At 37.2% G+C, this 23,650-nt stretch overlaps 2 protein-coding genes across 2 annotated transcripts; both read left to right on the forward strand.

The window, feature by feature from the left end:
- On the forward strand, positions 1–1,800 carry LOC102806595 (kelch-like protein 30). Its single transcript, XM_006817698.3, has one exon. It carries the CDS (start codon positions 1–3, stop codon positions 1,798–1,800), a length of 1,800 nt encoding a protein of 599 aa, XP_006817761.3.
- Positions 1,801–13,201: 11,401 nt separating this feature from the next.
- Positions 13,202–23,422, forward strand: LOC100371006 (acetylcholine receptor subunit beta-type lev-1-like). Its single transcript, XM_002735696.4, has 5 exons — positions 13,202–13,313; positions 20,468–20,622; positions 21,404–21,448; positions 22,252–22,367; positions 22,967–23,422. The coding sequence occupies exons 1-5, from the start codon at positions 13,247–13,249 to the stop codon at positions 23,409–23,411; spliced, it is 828 nt and encodes a 275-aa protein (XP_002735742.1). The 5' UTR covers positions 13,202–13,246; the 3' UTR covers positions 23,412–23,422.
- The last annotated feature ends 228 nt before the right edge of the window (positions 23,423–23,650 follow it).

A 23,650-nucleotide genomic window follows, 5' to 3' on the forward strand; every position in this document is an offset into this window, starting at 1 on the left:
ATGGCGACTCTGTGTGTAGGTTCGCGGCAATTCACTACCACTGATTATGCAACCGGCGTTTTAAAGAAGCTACAAGAACAGAGGAAATGCAGAGTGTTCTGTGACGCAACCTTGAGGATACAGGAAAAGGAATGGTTCGCCCATCGAGCGGTTCTTTCAGCGTGCAGTCCATATTTCGAAGCTGCTTTCAAAAGCGGGTTGACGGAGACTCGTTATGGGGTCATTGACTTGACGTACATTGCCCCTAACGCAATGTCTGCGCTTCTGCAGTACATGTACACTGGTGTAATCGCATTCTCTGAAATTGATGTCGAAGACATATTGCAAGGATCCGACTACTTTGGAATGGAAGAGGTACGATCGTTTTGCACGGCTTATCTGCAAGAAAACGTAACATTAACAAACACTAACTGTTTTGTTGCAAAAAGCTTAGGGGACAAGTTCAACATCAAAGCGCTGAGTACCGCAGCAAAGGAATATTTTAGAAATCATTGTTATGAAATTCTATCAACTGACACGTATCTGCCTTTGTCATACGGACAATTACTGGAATTCCTCGAGGATGACTTGAATATTGTTGAAATCGTGAAAGATGGTGACATTGTATGCGGAGAAGAGAGTGTATTGAAAGCCGTATTCAAATGGGTTGAATATGACCCAGAAATTAGGACAGCGTTCGCGCCTGAACTTTTGAAACGATGCGTGCGTTTTAAGAGCATTCAAAAGAAACCACTGGACTTACTAATGGAAGGAAATCCAGAGCTCCGTTCATTGATTGATGATAAGTTGTTGTACACATCCAATAAAGAGCGTACGGGTGATTCGTCTGTCGATTCTCAAGGAGTGAAAAGAGCGCGGCGTGGCAGGCTAGTCGATGTGTTGGCAGTCTGTGGCGGCACAAACTATTCAGTTGAATCAAATCACATGTACGCAAACGTGTTAGAACAGCGTCGGTGGATAGCCTTGGCTGATTTACCCGAAGCAGTGTTTGGTGCTGCAGCAGTCTGTCACGCTGGAAAAGTATATGTGTGTGGGGGTCTGGTGAAAAGAGGGAAGTCGAGTACTGTCCGAAGTACTCTTTTCTGCTATGATCCTATGTTAAACTCCTGGAAAATATTATCGCCAATGAACACAGCAGTTCAGAGGCACAGTTTTGCTGCATGTAATAGTGGCCACCTTTACGTCATTGGTGGTCTTGCCGAACATACTGTCTGTCGCGATGTGCAGTGTTATAATATACAGAGTGATGTCTGGACAAATAAGCGCCCTCTGCCTGCAGCAAGATGCGATACTTTAGCATTCACATCTAATAACCGTGTGTACATAGTCGGAGGATGGGATTCTTCTGTCGACTACACGGACTCCTCGACTGGCACGCTTTGCTGTTACAACCCAGAAACTGACACTTGGATAGACTTAGCACCGCTACCTCCCGGATGTGACGTCAATACATCTTGCTGGGTGCTCCCAGTTGACGTGGAAGAGGGCCGTAGACGATTTTTAGTGACTGACTTCCGTCGACAAGCTTTCATTTACCACGTTGATAAGAATGTTTGGACTGAAGTCGGCGATAGTTTTAAGAAGCTGCGCCCGGGATCGACGGCAAAGTCTTGCTGTGTCTGTGAGAAAACTTCACGTGTACTCACCCTCTCATCCTGTCGTTCGTTTTTCCAATGGGACCGTGAGACGCTGACTAGGTTGGAGAGAATACCACCGTCTCCCCAACAACAAACGAACGTCGCAATAACCTTACCTCATCAATTTTCAACTGTTCTTCAAATTCCATGTCAATTTATTTGACTTGTCATGCAACATTTGCGTGGAAAATTCTCGATGCAATGGGCAATTCAACCTCATACATATACATTAAAATGTCGTATATGCTGTACGTGAGTGGATGTGGTCACAGTAGGTAAATTTTATGGTCAGGTCCAATATGGACTGAGAGATGACTTGTAGGCTTGGACGATAGATCGACTCGCAAACACGATAATACTATCCGGCAATTGATACATGACAAATGATTGAGGCCTTGCGTAGATATTAGTGCTGTTGAGTGATTTTATTTTTACAAGTGATATATCATATCCGACAAAACTTAATGGAGGTGTAAAGAGTACCCACATTGTCCCTCTTCGTGTCGTAGATCCCAGAGACATTTTCAATGCTAGAATATTTAACGATTCCCACCTACTCGCGAAAATGTGTCTCGCGAAATTATAGCTGTTTCCAGTCCCTGAATTCTTGTTCGTGCGGTGAATATGCCGCGCATGCGCATCGTTATAATTATATTTTAATGAGCATATCATTCTTGAATGTAAAGTCAAGCGTTTGTCAATTTCCTTAAAAATAACCGAACTGCTGTTTTGTGTCACACTGCACTATTCATATTGCTGCAATTGATACACGTCATAAGGACCGATTTACATGTTAACTTTGCGTCCATCGGCAACTGGAACGTAGACGAACTTGAATTGGCATGTGTGTAACCATAGCAACTGAATCCGAGTACAGTAACATTTCAAGTGCAGTTCATGGAAATCCCAGCCTCACCACCACATAATGTTACAGATGATATTTATATTATTAAGGAGGTATGTTGTATAAGTAATGAACGCCGATTATTGTGAGCGAACGCACTTTTAATGTCGGAAATATCGATTTCGAATGAAGCTTTTTTGTGTAATAAAGCTTGGTGAATTTGCATTTTGATACAAAGGAAATGGTGTGTTTATTAATTCGTGTTAATGGAATATAAAACAGGCACTTTGAAAATATTACCCATGTCATTCAGAAAACTATTGACATGGAAGGGTTGATAACTGAGTTTTCATTATTTATTGACGGCAACTGAGAAGGGTCACCACTAAGGTTTTTCATTTACCGTACAGGTATTTGCATTCAAAATTTGATTTAATTTTGCATTTACACTGAAATTTTGACTTTAATTGAAATTTTGATTGTATTTGTATTCAAAAGTTCCCTTGAATTGAAATTGAAATTTTGACTTGCATTGAGATTTTGACTTGACTGGTCGCATCCGTCTTCAAATTTCACACATGCGTCACATACCATATCGAACAAACGTACATGCATTTTTGTCGCCATCAAATCCAAAATATTCGATTGGCGGTCATCTTGTTTGAACCAATGCAGTTCATTGGAGCCATATCTCGTATATGCCTCGACCAATCAAGTTTAAACTTAACACATTATATATGTGTATATCGACTATAATACAAACGAGGACAACGTCAATGACAATGACTTGTTTTTCTGTCACGGTGTTCGTATTGCATGCAAAATCATAATATTTTGATCTACGTTTTGTTCATGTTTACGCTTCATTTTTTGTTTCATTTGCTTTGTTTTTATCGACTGTTACGATTAAAATAACAATAAAATTACACAAATTAAAATAATAATAAAAAAAAACACAATTGAAAACGCACACCTTGTATGCCAATCACAATTTGATTCACCTTTCCTGGCTGCGTGAGCCTTCTCTGACGAGTGTTGTTCGAGAAGGTCCGCGCTTTGAAATGCACCTTGACCTTTGAATGAACGGGAGTCACGTATTCGCGTATTCTGAATTGTGAAATCAGGTTTAAGTATTAATATGGATTAGACCCTGATTGTATCGCACAAAACAATGCCAATTTGACAATACCACGGTACATTTGCAGCGGTCCCTGTATTAGTAATTATGTTTTAATGTGATACAAGCAGGGTATACCCCATGATCGTACAAGACATATTTCTAAAATTAGAACCATAACCCGGAAACCAGACAATAAATCGTGTGTGAATACCCCGTGCATTCGAAAGCGCATTTTAAAGCTCGAGGCTTCTCGGACGCTACTGTCGTTCGAATGTTTCACGCAGTCTGACCTCTGAATACAAGCCCGTAGCCAGCACTTTTGAAAACAACAATAATATACCTGATGTGAAATGTGTGAATTTTTAAAAAGAAAAAAGAGCGAATTCTTTGGTATCTTAGAGCTCATTTACAGATATTTTTCTGGGTTTTAAATTTAATTGGCTTACTATGTGTTACGTAACGGGCATCTTTGAACTATTTTACCAATTTTGGAGAAGGGGATTCCCGGGCCTTCCTTCACCTGCAGACACACACACTCACACTCTAGATCCACTACGGCAAATTGTTGTACAAAAAAAATACAAGATTGTACGTATCTCAGCATTATTGTCTAAGCATTTTAAGGTAGAATGCTACTCACGAGTTTTTTCGCTCTTCGCAGATGTTAGCGCACATAGCAGTGACACTATTCCGTGGCGAAATCTGTCTACAATTATTCATTTTAGTATTAGTCAATTTATTATTATTTATTTCAGTACAGGGCCTCAGCTGGATTCATATTCATCTCGTCACTTGAAAGCTAGATACAGAGCTAGTTGATAAATTGTGTGGCCGTTTGTGGAGCGAAGTGAGCTCAGAATGTCAGTATTTGCATAATTGCTTAGTTTTACTGACAACAAATCAGCCTCTAGATCATTATTCAATGGACAAAATGGATTTAATTTTCTACCACTCTTAAGTTCAAACGTATTATTGCAAAAACTACAAATTCTTTGATCTAACGGAATTTTCGTGTGTCTGCCTAACTCAAAATTAAGTTTGTGGCCAAAACAGCGAAAACCTCGCCAGTATATCATATTTTAACAATTGATTGCCAATAAATTTAAGTATCTCCCAGGTTCTGACGTCATTCTTACCGACAACAGTATTTTATTCTTTGAGTAAAATATCTCTTTGCAGTATTGCAAGAAATTCGCAGTATGCCCAACTTGTTGTTCAAACCAGACAATGTCGAAACCAAAACCAAATTTGAACAGGGGATTTGTTTATGTGGGTTGCCCAAGTAAATCTGCTTATATAACATATTTTCGGGTACAGGCTATTTTTAGTTCAAGTAATTTCAATCAATATGAGATACAACGCTTGAAACAAACACAACATGATAGAAGCCTTTCACATTCGCCCAACATTGCTACATTGTTTGTAGAACTATTACACCAAGTATATCTCTGCAAAATTTTGTCTGTACCCTCTCGATGAATATTCGTACCCCCATATCTCGTTAGCATAACACATAGCTGACACAATGATTGCATCAAATAAATTAAATGCACTATTCAATGGCTTACCACCAAATTTCCTTACAGTATGTAAACTTGATGGTTCACTGTAAATCTGTTTTTTTTGGGGGGGGGGGTAATATTCATACAGTAGTATTTTAGCAGCAGTCTCTATAAACCACAATGACATTTCCTTTTTATGTACACACTAGAAATATTGTCAATTTTGTAAGACATCAAAAAAATTGTTTCAGGCACTATATATATTATCTTTTTGCACTGTATGTTACCGAGACAAATGTTGAGATATTGGGATATATGCTTGCCATAAAAAACAATAATAATATGCGCTAAAACGGACAAAATATTCTGAACATACATATTCACTGTATTTTATTGATCGAGTACGATGGCCCCATATTTTTATTTCATTCTCTTCATTCTTGTAAAATCATTTTTTACATGATACATATATATCATTTATGTAAAAGTGAAGAAACTTACAATAGTATGTGTAGCACACTATATTGATAACGCAGACTTTGGCATATCACACAATACATAACATAAGATATCCTCCTTGGACGTCTCTTTGCGAACGTATCCACAACACAATCAATATCGATTTCTCGATGAATGTGGAGTAAAGCTAGAGACTTCAATCTCTCTTGCCCCATATATGTATTCAATCTTCTCATTGCAGAGAAACTGCGCTCACATTCACAGATTGTCACTTGAATGTTCGCAGCTATTTGTAGTAAAACGAATATGTTGGAAAGGTATGATTCATCGGCATAACTGAAGCAACACCCTGGGGGTAAATTGTTTTGACCTATACAACTCGTGGTCGATTCTGCTGATGATAAATCTTCGGCATTTTTTTGATGACCTTTTCAGCCCTTAGTTGTACACCATTGTTCAATAACACAGGCTACACGTACTAATACAATAAGTTGCTGACATTTGGCTGATACACCTAAAAAGAATTATAACACATCACTCGTTAATACTGTACTGTAATTGGTCAAAACAGGATCACGTGTTATCGGCTAAATTATCATAGTAGCGCCAGGAAAATTACTAGTTCCCTAGCGAGACTAATACATCTACTAGTGCCCGGGGATGACGTCATTCGTCACCTGATCGTGTTTTCTAATATGTCGTCTGCTAGTTCGGAAGCTGATATCGATGGTACGCATCGAAAGACTGGAAGATTTAGCGTCAGTTCGGAAGAAGAACTTGACACACTAGTAGAAAATAAAGATGCACCGAAGACGAAGGACGCAATCAAGTTTTCTAGAAGCGTCTTTACATCGTTTTGTGAAGAAATCGGGACAGCGCTAGCAGACGTCGAGAAGACGGCAGACGATCTATGCACGTTCCTAGTATGAACGTGTAATGTGTTATAAAACACATATTGCATGACCATGAGGGCACTAATATACGTCTATTTCCTGCGGCCTCGTGCAAATAGCAGGTATTGTTGGTTCCCACACAACCCCTCGGCGAAATCGATAGACGTATACTAGTGCCTTCACAGCAGTGCAATATGTGCTTAATAGTTTATAAGCCATCATTAACTCGAAGAATGCAAAACCAATGAACCAAACTTGGAATGCACAGTGTCGTGTTGTGCTGATAAAAACTACGGGACCGATCAATCACGTTCGATCCCCACGTTGTACTAACTGAGCAAACACTAGCACAAGACAAGCGGTCCACCACATCCTTCAGAGAGTGACTACCATTACATTATTGTTTAAATGTTGTATAAATATGCTTACCCATTTTAATACTTGACGTTCGCTGCTTGAACGCGATCTTTATTACACCATCGCCGAACCACCGAATAAAAGCTTGCTCATTTATAACAACTTCTTTTGATTGGCTGCTATTTAGCCACTCTGCTCAGCACCAGTCAATCAAAGCCGGCGTAACTTCATGATTGACATTTAAAGCTCGTTGCCACCAAAATGCTCATCGGTACTATGCAATTGTAGTCTGATAATTACCTCACCGAATGATTTAAACGATGATAATTATTTTAATTATATACAGGCGCGAAATGAACCAAGTTTCTTTTGGCAGACCATATCTGCGTTTCCAATTGTGTACACATTTTCTATTGTAATTGTATGATAAAACAAAACATTGCCTAAATTAAAATAAAACACTAAAACTAAAACTAATGTTTCATCATGATCAAAACGTTAATCAAAATGTAATTTCGCTTAAAATGCGAAAACGTGATATTTTTTGTAAATAATTGCCGTTACCCTCAGGCTCCTTTCAAGCCAAAATTTCAATGCAAGCCAAAAATAAAATTTTGATCAAAGTCAACATCGCAATTTAATAAAAATCTCAATGTAAATGCAAATGAAATTAAATTGTGTATGCACATGCAAATTTATGTATGGTCAATGAAAAAGCTCAGTCTTGACCCCCTTTGGTTAACGTAATTGAGCGCGTGAGGATGACATCAGTTTCTTGTACTCATCGTCTTTTTCATTTTGAGGATTTTTTTACCTAGACAGTACGCCGTACATAAATTGAACGCAATATACCACATATACATGTAGGCTGTGTGCTGAAAAATACAGCTGAATAAATGTTTGCGTGCATTTGAACTGACTGACTTAGTGAGCCTAGCAACAAATTAACAAACTAGTATTCTGGTTAGTTTTCTGTAGAGGGCGCTGTTGCTATTGTTGGATTCACAGCTTTAAGGTGACAATGAGAGGAACTTAAATGTGTCCAGACAAACTATTTCATGGACTATTTACCAATGTGTTGTGGTTTGAGTTGGGGGCAATGCGACTAAACAGTAATTAAAATTCAGGACACTACTTTTCAAAACTTGTTGCTTGAATAAAACTGACCAGACCCATTCAATTTACCAGACTATTAAACAACTAGGAAAAGTGAAAAAAAAAAACTTCCTATCACCAGCATAAATGCGTAATTATTTTTTTTTTTACAGAAAAAGTAATTTTTCACTTTTGATTGAGTAACGCACCGTAGAATGCAGATACGGGCATGGCAAACACACCTTTGAAAAAATTTGAAGTCTGGCGATTCCAAAAATATATACTTTCCTAGGTCTGTTTGTTGTCATTTAGTCACAATCAGAAGATGAAAACAAGTATGTCAATAATAGTCCCGCTACCTTAAGGTAGCGAGACTATTATGTGTGTTGAAAATTACGATTTTCACATTTATTTATTAATTGATGAAATGCACTATAAACTTTCATCTGATAAAGTCAACGTAACCTAGAATGTCATGTAAGTTGGTTAAAATGTAGATTTTCTGAAGGGAAGCAAGGCAGCTTCAGTAGTGATTTCCAAAATCAACAACACAGGTTTAATCTGTGTGTCTATAAGTTTCAAAGATTAACTCAAGACAAAGCAATGTTAGGATGTATTATCAGTAGCTATCTGACACACAATGAGTGTTTCCAAACATTCGAGTGGTTTGTCTCCGCCCCTGTTTATTTCACAGATTAGTCATTTGCATATAAATGTGTCAGACACAAGGTCACACAGCCACTGAAAAAATCATTGATTTTGGTGTTTTCATCTGCCGATTTTATCGAATTATAGCTATCCCATTCCTTTATTTGTTGGTTTCCAATAGCCTTACACATTTGGATGCCCCTACACATGTTAAAACAGACCTTGATGGGAAAACAAATCAATCGTGCCGATAAACAAGCTTGAAAATCTTTGCTGTGACTTCATGGACGTTTTTTAGGAGTTTATTTTTTTCAAAATACAAGGTCTTAACAAAAAATAACGAATACTTATTGTCGTCGGATTGACAACAAATTTTCACAGCTTTAAGGTGACAATGAGAGGAACTTAAATGTGTCCAGACAAACTATTTCATGGACTATTTACTAATGTGTTGTGGTTTGAGTTGGGGGCAATGCGACTAAACAGTAATTAAAATTCAGGACACTACTTTTCAAAACTCGTTGCTTGAATAAAACTGACCAGACACATTCAATTTACCAGACTATTAAACAACTAGGAAAAGTGGAAAAAAAACTTCTTATCACCAGCATAAATGCGTAATTATGTTTTTTCCAAAAAAAGTAATTTTTCACTTTTGATTAAGTAACGCATCCTAGAATGCAGATACGGGCATGGCAAACACACCTTTGAACAGCTTGAAGTCTGGTGATTCCAAAAATATATACTTTCTAGGGGGTATTTGTAGTCATTTGGTCACAATTTGAAGATGAAAACAAGTATGCAAATAATAGTCCCGCTACCTTAATCACACTGGGTCTGGGATTACCTCGCCCGTATTTATGTATGTACGTTGTAAATTTGGGGTTAGCATCCATGAATAATACCACTTTCATTGAAAATTCGGTACATGTATGAGGATGGGGTTGATATAATAATAACCTAATTTTCGAAAAAATAGACGATTCGCGCCGGGTATCTCAATTACCGTTTATCATATTTAAATTTGGTACATCTAAGTTATCTAGGACTGCAAACTACAGATATACACACAAATTTGTTTTTTATTAGTATTATAAACTTCAATACTTCAAAGCCGGCGTAATTTCACGACTGACATTTAAAGCTCGTTGCAACCAAAATGCTCATCACTACTATGCAATTGTAATCTGATAATAACCTCACTGAGTCAAGTGATTTAAACGATGATAACTATTTTAATTATTACTGTTTGTTTTAATACGTATATTATTGGTATACAGGCGCGAAATGAAGCAAGTTTCTTATGGCAGACCATATCTGCGTTTCCAATTGTGTACACATTTTTGATTGTAATTGTATGATAAATGATCGATAGAAACCCCAAATAGTTAGCTGATGAAACGCCCTCTATGGGTGGCGCATTAAGATGCCCTCCAGATCGACTGATTTGTTTGTGTTTTAATAACCATGCAATTAGTTTAATCGGTATAAATCGTTTAATTAACTTAGTTTATCACCATTCGAAAAATTCTCTGAAACCACCAGTTATGTGTTTAAGATTAATTGGATTATTTTTGATAAATTTAAATAGATTGGTATCATCAAAGCAAAGATCATAAAGTCAAATGCGTTTGTTGAGTTAACTATATATATATATGATTGGGTCTGGAATTGGTCATTGTGGGATACCACATTTGATTTCTGTAAAGGTGAATTGAATGTTATTGATATGGTCACTTTGCTTACGATTAGAATGGTAGCTTTTAACAACTATAGAGGGAGCCCTCGGATGTCATAGTGTTCTAATTTATGAAGAAGTATTTGATGGTCTCAGGGCTTTTCTGAAATCAATAAAAATACTAAAAGTAAGAAATCCATGGCCCAGAGACCAGGTCAGCCAGAGCAATCTTGGTACTATTTGTTTGCGGAATCCGAATTGTGTTTTTGATAAAATGTTGTTTTTATCCAATTAATGAATTGCTTGTTAATAATTGATTGAATGTTTTTTTCTCAAAAAAAGGAAGATGGAAATTTTCTTTCAAGGTAGTTATTTGTCTTCCTTTCTGTATATTGGAATGATGTTAGCATTTTTAATTTAATGAATCACAGTAAATGCCTTGCTCAGCGAACAATTGATAATGTGGGCAAGGGGCGGGCGGTGATGTTTGCAGAGTTTTTTTAACAAGTTTCGGGTGCATGTGGTCAATTTCGATGGATTTCTTGGGTCCAACCTTTAATTGGTGTTTTAAATATTAGCCACAATTACGTTACTTTACACGCACAGCAACCACGGTGGGATTTGGTGAAAATGTATCAAAACTGGTGACATCGATTATGGAAACTAGTGATACCATAGTTAAATAACGGGTTATCCGACGCGTACACATCAAACCGAAGTGTTTGTTGTTAAACTCAGAGGCCCACTATCAAAGATTAGACATTTTGATTTATGTAAATTAACCTCAGTTCAGCGATATGCGAGTTGTAAAGCGTCTGATTGCTCACAGACCTTCTATCTATAGAGGGACTATGGATTGCTGAATCTTTCAGTTCGTGGTGTGCGTCGGCAATCGCAATACGTTATTGTGTGTTTATATATGTAAACACCACATTTTTAGTCTACATTGTATAACCATCATTAACACTCATAATATTTTAGGGTGGCTGACTTGGCGTATGCCTACTTCGCAGAACATCTACTTGTTTCTCATTACAAGTCCCACTCTCTACTGACGCGTTGGTATCTGTGACAGATCGCAGACATCAGCCTTTATTTGTTATCCCTGGTTTTTCCCCACTACAGTCATGTGTGATATTATAATCGTTCTTCAGAATAATGTTTAAAATCCAACACTGGCCGTCTCACCTAAAGTTATTCCAACGGTTCATGTTTTATGCATTCTTCCATAACTGACAAAATACACTTTCAAAACGTACGCGAACCTAACATTCGACCGTTCTGTGCGACTCGGAGTAAGACACATTCATAATGTCACATTTAGGTGTTTTACACTATCACTCACCTAATATGATCTTCATGACCAGGACACTGAACTATGGACAACGGTGTGACACATTCCAAGATGCAGCGACAAAGCAAGCAACTGAATAAAAACAGATGTTTTGATAGTCTACAAACCATACAATTTGTCACTACACATTCTTATGTACGTATGTAATTCATTTCAGAATCAAAGGTCACCAGCCAAAATACACCATAAATGTTTAAAATAAACCAATACATATACGAATAAACGAGGACAATACAGAGCATTTGAACACAGATATTTAGGCCTCGAGTCAAAGATCCTAATTTAAAGCGGGGGAGTCGTCACCTCCGCATGCGTCAGTTGATCATAGCGTATCATTGTTTACAAACAAACGTATACCCATGAGCCTTTGCGTGTTTAGCGTGTGTTGTTATTATCGCTAGGAACTGAATTCCCGCGCGTGCGCAGGTGACGACCCTCCCGCTTTAATAACAAAGAAATTAAATGTTTCAAGATTGTTCACTGTTGCTTGTTTTCTGAAGGAAAGAAGCTTACTAAATGTATGCATAACAGAAGGGTTAACGTAATATCGTGTGATGTGTCTAACTATTAATAAATTGGGCATTCAAGCAAAAAGTGACAATGTTCACAATAATATAATAAATAGTAGTAATACGTTGTTTGAACAAAATTACTTTCTGAAACGTTTGATATATTAAGAATATATACAGGCTGTTTGGAATTGACATTACGGCGCTCGGATGAAAGCAAGTATGTTAGCCTACACAGTTTTAATGTGCCAACTATTCACACAGTATTAGCTCAACCTGCATATAGTGGCCCACACCAGCAATATGAGACTATTTAAGCCGTGTATCGCCTGGTGTCCATTTTGCATTGTTTGACAAGAGTATGTATCGTGATTAGTAAGGATGTACCTTTATTTAGGGTTCAGGCAATTTCGTATAATTAAAGGCGTCTGCCTGTTTGTTTTCTTGATAATATCAGCCATTCTCGTCATTATGCGGTGTTCTCGAGGCGTAACTACGAGATTACTATAATGTATACAAAGACAGATAAATGCGCAATGCAACTGTGTAGTCGTTGCGGTATTCTAGTTTAATAACCATAATTATAATACAATGAGTATATTTGAAGCGTTAAGATATTCAGACATTCCACGCTACGTTATTAGTGGTTTGCTGTCACTGTTACGAAGGCCGCTGAGCCTGGAGTACATATGAACTGTTGGCGAGCGTCCATGTCGCATATTTTCATTAACACGTTCGGAATGCCATGGCGCGGAGTCTTCAAATACCTAATAAAATAACTTATATACATTAAATAACGTAACGCGATTGTGTGGACGAAATCTATGGGTTAGGGCATACGATGTCCAATCATAATAATGAATAAACACGATCATTATATACACATGCATGTACTCCGCATTTTAATAATTCCACTACAATATAAGACTCGTTCCAAATAATCAAGGTCAAGTAACCAGTGTCAGCGTAATGTGTTCCAGGTTATCTTTGAAGTTCAAGCTCATTAGGTGTACGGTCAAACAAGTGGACGCCTGCTGGGAAAACCCGCCTTGTATTACATTCCCTAATTACACACAATGATAAACAACTCAGTCCGTGCCCAGCCGCTCAATTGAATTCACCGCTCACTTCTACACTCTCAGGTCAAGCTATGGCTTTGTACAGTGCTTCCGTTGTGCAACTTTTTGCGATATGTTTTATAATGAAACATGACACAGGTAAGCAAGTGATTTTATTACTATGACATTATAGAGTACCAAGCAATGTTTTGCATGCTAATTATTGCTTGTGTGAGCGTTTCAAGTGTTACTATTATCACTATGTAAGGAAAGAGAACACGGCTGCAATGTAACTGGTTCCTATAAAAATAATGCTACAATTGAAATCAAAACTATTAAATATTGGAGCGGCAACCGCGCTGTATAGTAGATTTCTGCCTCACTTGTGTCTGTCAGCAGCGGCAAACAGATGCACGAATTTACAATAATTTTTGTTTTAATAACATTCAGTTAAAGTGTAAGTCTAAGTTTCGAATGCTTGTGCAATTTGTCAATACTCATATTGGATAATACAACAATTTCGTGACTTTTACATTGTGTCAAAATTGTGTTTCATAACTGTTATGAATGTGTAGAAAATAGCGACGGGTACAATGACTCGTAGAAGACAACGCATCGCTCCCGTTACTGCAGTGAACTATAATGAATCCAAACATAGGTGTTAATCCCGTTGCATTAGTTTATTGCAAATCCGTATGCGAATGCATTCTTCTAATGTGTTTATTTGTAATCATGGCCCATTCAAATTTTCAATATTCAAATCTTTCAAGCCAGTGAATACACATATGAGCTTATGAGCATGAACATACAGACGTGCAGCAATAGAACGCAGCTTATACTGTTTCAAACTGTGCCTAAATCAGTTTGCAATATACATGATTATTTGAAATGTTCTTGTCAATAAAAGCATATTGCCTTTTACAATCGGTATAATAAACCCAATCAGAAAATGTGCGTGTCTGGTGATTAGGACGTGGAAATAGTTGGAAGACTGTTCATGTCATAGATAATTAGCTCTTATATATATCATTATATTTGAACACATAGCGGGGTTTTCAGTTATCTGGCTCAAAACACAAACACACCCCGGGAGGAAAACCGGTATGTCAAATACGTCAACTTGACATGGCCTTGGCAAAATATTGATATGATATGAATCTTGAGTTGAGTGAGTACTACAGTGTGATTATACATCGACAGTAAAACGATTAACATAATAATATAACAATTAATATAACAATACAATAACTACTCTTAATGTTAGACTGACCCAGCCTTGGTAATTTTTCATAACATTTCTTTTAAATCTTCGTCCTACACGAAATTACCACGACTGGTCTATTCTGATGCGCATTCGTTGCTAAAAAATATCACAATATACACTCAGGGACCTTATGGAACCCGGGAGTGGAACAAAAACAAAGAAAACTATACGTGGGTTTGCGCAAAGAATTGTACACATCAGAGTCACGCGCCATATATGCAATGAATTTGATGAAACAGTTTTATACTGTAGTTTATGACTTGATACAATTCATGTTATACAACATTATATATACGATTAGTTATATGTGATAGTTGACACTGTTCTCTGGTGATCTTTTATATGTAAATATGTATCGGTCGTAACATCTATTACATACATACAATTTACAAGTATATTATTCCTAGGACAACATTATAATTATGTTTTAATTATATTTACGTGAGTTCATTCATTATATAGCATCACTTTACGGACACTCAATTTGGACATATGCGTTGTATAAAAAATGGCAAATATTAGGGTGTGCATATTGTACAATTTAACGCGGGCGTGTGTTTTTTTTGTTCAACAATATTTTTGGATATGTGACTAAATGCTACAATGCTAATCCAGCACCTCTTTTATTTACCACTCTGATAAAACATATTCACAAAGACTTAATGCATGGTGTCATTTGGCTAATGCGTGTGTGCGCAGAAAAACAATTTTAACACAAATTTGAACTTTGACATTTAGTACCAATATACACTAATTAACATATATTAAAAATGCGTTACTTGCATAGTTTTGTGATTACTTGGTATTGGGCGAATTTATCTATTAAATACCAAGAAGTATTCGCGCTGGAAAATCTGAATACTATTCTCTAAATCCATGTCTAAATCTAATGAGTACATAATCATATATGCCGGCTGTATCGCTAATACTGATCAAAGGTTGATCACTGATGACACATTACGTCACGTTATGTAACGGAATCCAATGCAAGAGGAAGAAATTCAAAATGAATATCATAAAAACCGACTCCATGTGGATAGTGTGGTATGATCAGTTTTTAGGATTAAACATAGGATTAAATCAGAAATTTACATCCATTTAATATTCGCTACACTACTGAAAGTTTTATAGAATCTTGAATAGGCGAAATTATTGTTAAACAACTTCATTATTCTACGTAAGGAAATGCAGCATATGGGACGAGTATCTGTAAAACTGACACTGTATTATCGGTGCTATAAGCTTATGCATAACATCACGTGCACCAACATATTCGATATTATATTATCTTGCACACAATTGCAGGCAAGTTCTTCGAAATTCGGAATGAGATCATTATTTATATTACCAGGGGTAATTGTATTTATACTATGCACGAATTGAACGCTGTTAGTTATGATCGAAACTTGTAAATATTTGCTATCACTCATTTGTGTTTTTATATGCAATGCATATACTAGTGATGCGGGATGATGGTGATCTGAAGTCACTGATGTAAGATAAAGTTACCATATGTCAATAAAAATTAGATTCCACGTTTTTGTAATTACATCCGATCATGGATTATCCTTGACCCGAATAAAATCATGCTGGGTTGCAATATGTGCTATGTTATTAGTTTAAAAGTGTAAGCCCCACAGCACAATCTTTGACAAACGTAAATACGACAACGACTAACACAAAAGCCAACTCAAATATGCAGTGTGTAGACGTATCCAGATAAATTGACAGCCAATATTAGGATTATACCATCTTGACTTTTGACTAAGTAACTATAATGACTTGTATCAGCTGTCAGTTGCAAATATCGTTACCGGAAAGTATCAACTCACGTCAAACATCAGTAAATCAAAGTTGATATTTTGTCTTTAATGACTGCTCGATGCCCTGCTGGCGTCATCCCAGAGTGTCATGTGTTGTCTTCAGTCACTTGGCTGTTTGTGTTGGGCACAGAATTAGGGTAACAGCGATTTGTGGTGGTAAAAGGCGCTGTAATTGACTTTTGTGTTTGGCAAAAGTCCAAAATGTAAGAATGACAAAAACCATCAAAATGTAAGGATTACTAAATGCTAGGGCTAAAGTATTCATCTGCCATAACACAGCACAGTGAAATTGAATAGTCACGTGAACATGTATAGTCACGTGAACATTCATTGTAATCAATAAACAATTTTGGACAAAACTGCTGGATGTTAGGCTCTTTCGGAGGTTGTGGATTTAGTGATAAATAGGTTGTAAATAAATTGTATTCACTCAACCATTATCCGCTGACCAATCAGTAATTGAAAATGTCTTGCTACAGGTCACTTTGTACTGAACATTGCTGAGGATTATGATCCTATGGTATAGGTTCATCGCTGTAATTTCTGGGTTTGTCATCATCAAGAATTGCTTAGCGTTGTCATTGTATGATAGGCACGTTTCCTGTATTTGTCGGTGGGGTCAAACTGTTTTAGTGTGTTTGATATTGATCAATTATGGCTGTGTGTTTTAGTCCAGGTGTTCTCAACTAACGATTTAACGTCATTTGATATAAAGATGGAGAAACGTATGTGACATAAAATCTACATCGTTGATATCTTTTTGATAAATAGTCCGTCAATGAACGGGTGACGGTTGGTTATTTCTGTTAATTTTGTTTACAAGCCAGTTTATCAGCCAGTTTATCTTCGGGATACAAATAACTGACATAGCTTGTGGAGTCGCAAACCACTGTAAGATCGGACACATGCATGAGTTATTTAATAATAATATGAAAGTATCAACAGTAGGAAATATGTAAATAATTATAGAGCAATTGTAACATTCTCTTCAAGTAACTAAACACTGACAATACATCAGAAATTTGTGTTGCGGGAAAATATGACTTTGAACGCAACATATATGTATTTGTCAAGGAGACCCTGAACCAAAATAGGATTTGTTGCGATGGGAGCCGTTGCATGATATTCAATTGTCAAGTAATACTGTTAATTTACATAGTTGTTTCGCAATAATATTAAATTGACTGAGATTTCTTTAGCAGTTATTGTCTTTGAGACACTGTCTGGTTAAAGAAGGCATTACCCGTCCCAAATACGTTTTTGGTTAATTAAATATTTCGCGATTCGTATTTTTTTTTGTCTTGAGCAACGTAGTATTAATATGAGTTTATTATGAGGACAGTACGTCGTCGCTCGTAATAGGCAGTACGCCGTCGCTCGTAATAGACAGTACGCCGTCGCATCGACCCCCGCTGCGCGTCGTCTTCGTGCATACTTTTCGGTATCTTCGTAGTAACCCTATTATCATACATCTTTTCCTTCCAAGGATACATCATGGGAATGTATAATAATTTGTATTATTTAAAAAAAACACAAGGCTTTTTCCCAGCAATGATAAATATTTTCACATGTGTTTCATACTACGCCGTATACTAGGTCTGAAGCTGTATTGTGAAGCACGGTACCGAGATCGCGTCAGATCCAGCGACAACCGCATTTTAGTAGTGGCAGTACAATAACGGTCGTTGGCACTGGATAGTTCTTGGAGTTCTTCAGTAAATTTTGCTATGAAAAACTCAATAAGAATTTTCGTTATAAAGACAGGTTTCAATCACTTTTCTTCAAGTTGTATGAGGCACTTTAGTGATTGCTTTTGTGACATCGCATTGATAATGTATAGTTGGAAGACAAATATGTTTAATTGTGTAGTCTTTTGTTATCAAAATATAATGAAAACTCCCGTTAAATTAAACTTCCGTGATGAGATGTAGATTAAACGACATCGACAATTTGGTCGGCTTTCAGCCACGTTAATGTCACATATGCGCTTTGCCACTAGAGGGCGCGATTTACACTTAAGGTGACTCGGCGACGATTTCACTATGGAAAGCCGTAGGAGACCCCCGATAAATATTTTTATTCAATTGAAAGGACACATATAAGGCAAAACTAACGGCAGTCACCATTTGTCGAGAAAACTTCGTTTTTTTCAACATCCGATAAAAATTAATTTGTTCCCGGTAGCAGAAAATAAAAGCCGGAATTTCTTTTTCGGAGAAAGATCCATCGCCGAGAATATTATTTCACTAATGTGATTGTGACGAGATTTTATTTTTGTATGCCGAGATTTTACTATTCCGTATCGGCCGAGCCGAGTTTATTTTCAAACAAATTCCGAGCTGGTTTTCTTGACCGTATATAAACGTATTCATTCTGACCAATTGCCGAGATTTTATTTTTCAGCCATGCCGAAAAAAATATGCTAGTACGCTGTTGACGGCGCACGCGCAGTCACACTGATCATAAGCCGAGAAGTTTTTTTTTAGTCGTGCCGAGAAATTTTATTTTGCCGAGATTTTTTCCCTAACGCATGCGCAATACAGCTGCGCGGGAGAACGCATGCATCGTATTTATTATAGCGCGCGAGATCTAGAGCAGCAGAGAAGTCCAGACCGTCTTTGATACTCGTCAACGAATTCAGTCACTAGTCGATATCACGGTATTCCATATTTCACCATCATCCGTATTCTACCGAGAAGTTGCACCGGTAAAATGCATAGATCTGATTGGAGGCGGCCCTAAACCATGCGTCCAATCGGATTTGGCGTAGCATGTGGTCATAAACAAAATGTAGCTTTTAGCAGCCTTTCACAGTTCCAACTTGCCATGATTGTCTTCGGTATGTGACCTGCACCAGTGACGGATCTATGGGGGGGTTCTTGTTGGGGTCCGGACCCCCCCCCCCGTTGAAAAATTTACTCAATTTTTTTTCCTGTAATATCAAAAAATCATTAACTTAGTCTGGCGATTTTAAAGTTTGCCCCCCCCCCATGACAAAATCCTGTATCCGCCCATGTGCACTGAACACAAACTACAGTTGGTTTATTTGTGGCGATTATCACTGAACCCGGTTACTATGCATACGTACCGCGGTAAGTTCCATGCTTCCGCTCTTTCGACGTACAGAATGGGACCTGCGCCTCAGGCATGGGCCGGTCCGTGCACAATACTGTATTTCTTTAGTGTAATATCCTCGGGCGGACATCCGGTATTTTTACCGCCTTGGCAACCATCACGGTTGGGACTCTAATAGTGTAACAAGATTACACCTACATGTGCAACATATATACATTCGTTTCTTCAGGATTACTTCAAAGTTGAGTTTGTGTGTTTCCTCGATCTTAGTTGTTTTCACCGGCTCTTCGACTGGCTTTCCACAGCAGCTCGCCTAGAGCCCATAGAAATACACTTCATAGTAAAGTGCACTCTTCCTTGCAGAGTCGTCGAGCTTATGACCTGGCCTAGGGAGCCACGGAGAGCTGCAACGAGTGGGGCGTTCCCTGTTGACTACCTAGCTTAGTGATAGCAGGCCCATAGTCTCTGCGAAGGAGAATGGGTACAGTAGTGTGCGTCTTAGAAACCTAAAACGTTCTGTGACGTAGATCCGCCCTGAGGATAGTGCCAATTTGGAAAACAAATTAATAGATTGATTGCATCTTATTAGTTAGATTTTTAGCAGACTGTCAAATGTCAGGTCAATCCCTTACTGTACAATTTTGTCCGTGATGCAGATAGACAATGCATTGAAGAAAATATCTCTGGTATTGCGCCAAGGTGTAATGTTGAGGCGACTGCTGAACAAACTAACCTTGGCAGGCGAAGGTGCAATATCACAAACATCCCTCAGGCATTTGGTCTGATCATTTAGTAGTGTTTGTATTACAATAACTATAAATGTTTTAGTATTGTTGAATTGCCAAACGCTTGGATATGGCGACAAACTTGAGTGAATAACTCGTCCCACAGTGTGTACGAGGACGGAAATGAACTGAAACGCGCACTTTAAAATGGCTAGACCCATGTTATGTCAAACTTAGTATGCGGATCTGAAAAACGGGTTTTAAATATGGTGTACAGGCGGAAAGGGTGCAACTTATATTGTGTAAAAATGTAGTGCGGGTTCAAATCCCGTAACGTAGGTAGCGTCAGTGTGTACAGTGTATGATAACCATTTTGTTCATATATTGAACATATATGTATGTAATCTTGGTGTTAATTTTTAACAGTCGCTGGTCAAATATCGCCGAACGATGACGCCGACAATTACATTTCATTGAAGAACCAGCTCTTGAAAAACTATGACCGGCGATTGCGTCCTGACATCGGCGGGCCAGCAGTGGAGGCTACTGTTTCACTGAACTTGCTACAAATTGTCGGAATTGTAAGTATATGGTAGTATCATGTACTGTTAACAAGACGTAGGGTCATCGGATTTTGTTGCAGCTTCATTGAGTCTGTACAGTTGGTTGATAGCTGGGTGTCACATTCTCATATAATGTTTTAAATACATATACATTAAGTTAATCCAATTTACTGAATTAATATTGAAATATATTAACATGAACAAATGTTTTCCATCGTCAAATTGACTTTCTAAGACACATACCGAGATATTTTTGTCACAAGGTTTCGCTTACCAGCATCTCACAGTCAGTCGGCATTGTCATGGTAACAATGATCAAATCACTTAACATCCAAAGATGATATGCATCCGAGATTCAAACACTGAATAGGATGATGAAACAAGTATAGACTTTTCACGACATACTATGTCGTCACGTTACTTGGGGAGATAGTTATGTAACATATATAATTTAAGCCAAGCTCATTATTTTTGTCGAATATTACTATACGGATATTTTGCTCGAAAAATTCACGACGCAATTTTTTCGTAAATAAATACTCAAGTGTTTTGAAAATCAATACCGTGATACGATCGAAATTGTATTATTATTAATCAATACATGTTGATTTGAGATCAGCATATATACATATACGTATGTAGTTAATCTTGAAACACAATAAAAAGATATTTACACCTTTGTCTACTGCCACTAATAATTCTAAGGCAAAGCTTCAATGATTATATTTATGTGTTACGGACATTTTAGGGCTGTTGTCAATGAGTAGTATGTGATTTCTCCTAATATATTGTATTACAGAATGCCAACAATAATACGCTGATAGCAGAACACCAGCGAGTTTATGTAGGTACCAATATTATTCTATCCATACATGTTATTATTGGGTGACAATAATGACTCGATGTATTCGATATAGGTCCCATGCCTCGTGTATATTGCGTGTAAATACATTGTTTACGCTAAATTCATTCGCGCTTTGCGTGATGTCTGTGACAGAAAATGTACAAACGTGCTTTGATTAAACTAGAAAAAAAGTAATTTGCCAACTCTCAACATGGTTCTATCAGATGTAAGCGTTATGTCAACATTAGTTCAATAAAATGTATCAAATCAAATTATAACCTCTCTCTCCGTAACCATTACAAATAAATGTCTTATTATTTATACAAATATATTAGTGAATCAAAATAATAAAAATTGTCAAGACAACCCGATTATTAATTATAGTCCGAAAACTGGCATGATGCATGTACATGTATTGAGAACAATACAAATGTGTGTTGGAGAATATATTTGGGCCAGTAGCATATAGTATAGAATAAACATTTTAGTATATAAAAATACGATTGTCGCAGCTTCTTTGTAATCATATGATTTGAAGTCAATTTTATCTGCATTATAAACTAACTGAACAACACTAACTCGACGGTTTTAATAATAACTCAACGCATTTAATAATAAATTACATCAAATGTATTACCTGCTTCCTAAATTTGCTAAGTTTATAGAAATGTTACACAAAGAATGTTTAATTGTCAATTTCTGATTGTTAGAATACAACATATCAAAGTTGATCCCCTGTAATGGCAAGCACCCACACTGTATACTCCAACACCTTTAACCTCTAACCTTTGCATATAATGTAGGAATGGGTAGATAATAGATTGGTTTGGGATGACAACGATGCCAACGCTGTTGGGAATATTACGTTATCCCCGGAATCTGTCTGGAATATTGCGACATACGAACAGCTACTGGAAGGGTAAGATACAACAATAAACATAAATAATTTCATTTAAATTCAGCTTCATTGACACTATGAAAACGCGGCTGAATGTCATTTCCAAAATGTTTGAAGATGAATACGGATAATTTTTAACATTACATATGTACACTATTAAAGCCAGGATAATAAGGCAAGAGTTATCAACATATTGTATACATAGAAACATTCGTTCAATGCAATAATGATCTCTAGTGCGCATGCCTTCAAATTACCTGTACGTATACGTAAATGGAACACATTCGCAATTGCGTTTTACATTGTTTCATGGACTGAACGAATACTAATATGTGTGTTGCCAACCATACTTCACTATTTCTATCAAAATACAATATCAAACAGAAATATTAAAATATGCTAAAAATAGGTTATCCACAATATGTTTACCTAATGGACGGTTACTTCCATGAGACGGCAGGGTGCAATTAACAGATTAATTTGCATATTTGTAATTTCTACTGCACATAGTTGTGTTCGCGCAGCTCCGACTCAAAAACATTACCAGGACTACAAATTTTAGTAATATATTTGCACTCTATAAATGTTATTTTAAAGGATAACTATTTATTTCATTACAGCATGCATATTAAAGTGCCTGTGAATGTTACACCAACCGATATACACAGTGGAATGGTAATTATGGAGAACGGCAAAATAATACTCTTAACAGAACCAACGTTTACCAAAACCCCGTGCACGAAAAAGAACAGCACCACCAACGGCGTATATATCTGCTCCATTACATATGCGAATAACAGATACCCACGTGACAGCTTGAAATTATGGCTGCCAGATAAGAAAGACGCTGTCAATTTCGAGTATTATTCAACTAACGATATTTGGGACGTGATGACTACCAACGCCACCACGAAATTAAGCTCGTCTTCACCGTTTAGAATATCAAAAGTAAGATTCAGTCTAACGCTGCAGGAGGTAGTGGAAAGTCGGGCATCGTGTACCGTCATGCCTCAGTACTGGTCTGTTTTGTTAATGGTTGCTATTGGTTACATTATACTAGCTTAACCAGCTAATAATGTCGTGTCCAATATGGTCTTCATACCGCGCGTGTTAATATGCATTGTCTATACACAACATGGTATAATTGGAATTGGAGGCAACACGACTACTGTGGCGCTTTTAAGTTATTTGTTCAGTAGAATACACATCGTTATTGTATATTTCCATACATGTTTTCTTACATGGGGGCTGGGTGGTCGTGGATTTTGAAAAACAATGTCGCAGAAAGTAAATTTTGACAAATT

Source organism: Saccoglossus kowalevskii, chromosome 10 (genome assembly GCF_978046115.1).
Source record: "Saccoglossus kowalevskii chromosome 10, keSacKowa6.1, whole genome shotgun sequence".
Classification (NCBI taxonomy): Eukaryota; Metazoa; Hemichordata; class Enteropneusta; family Harrimaniidae; genus Saccoglossus; species Saccoglossus kowalevskii.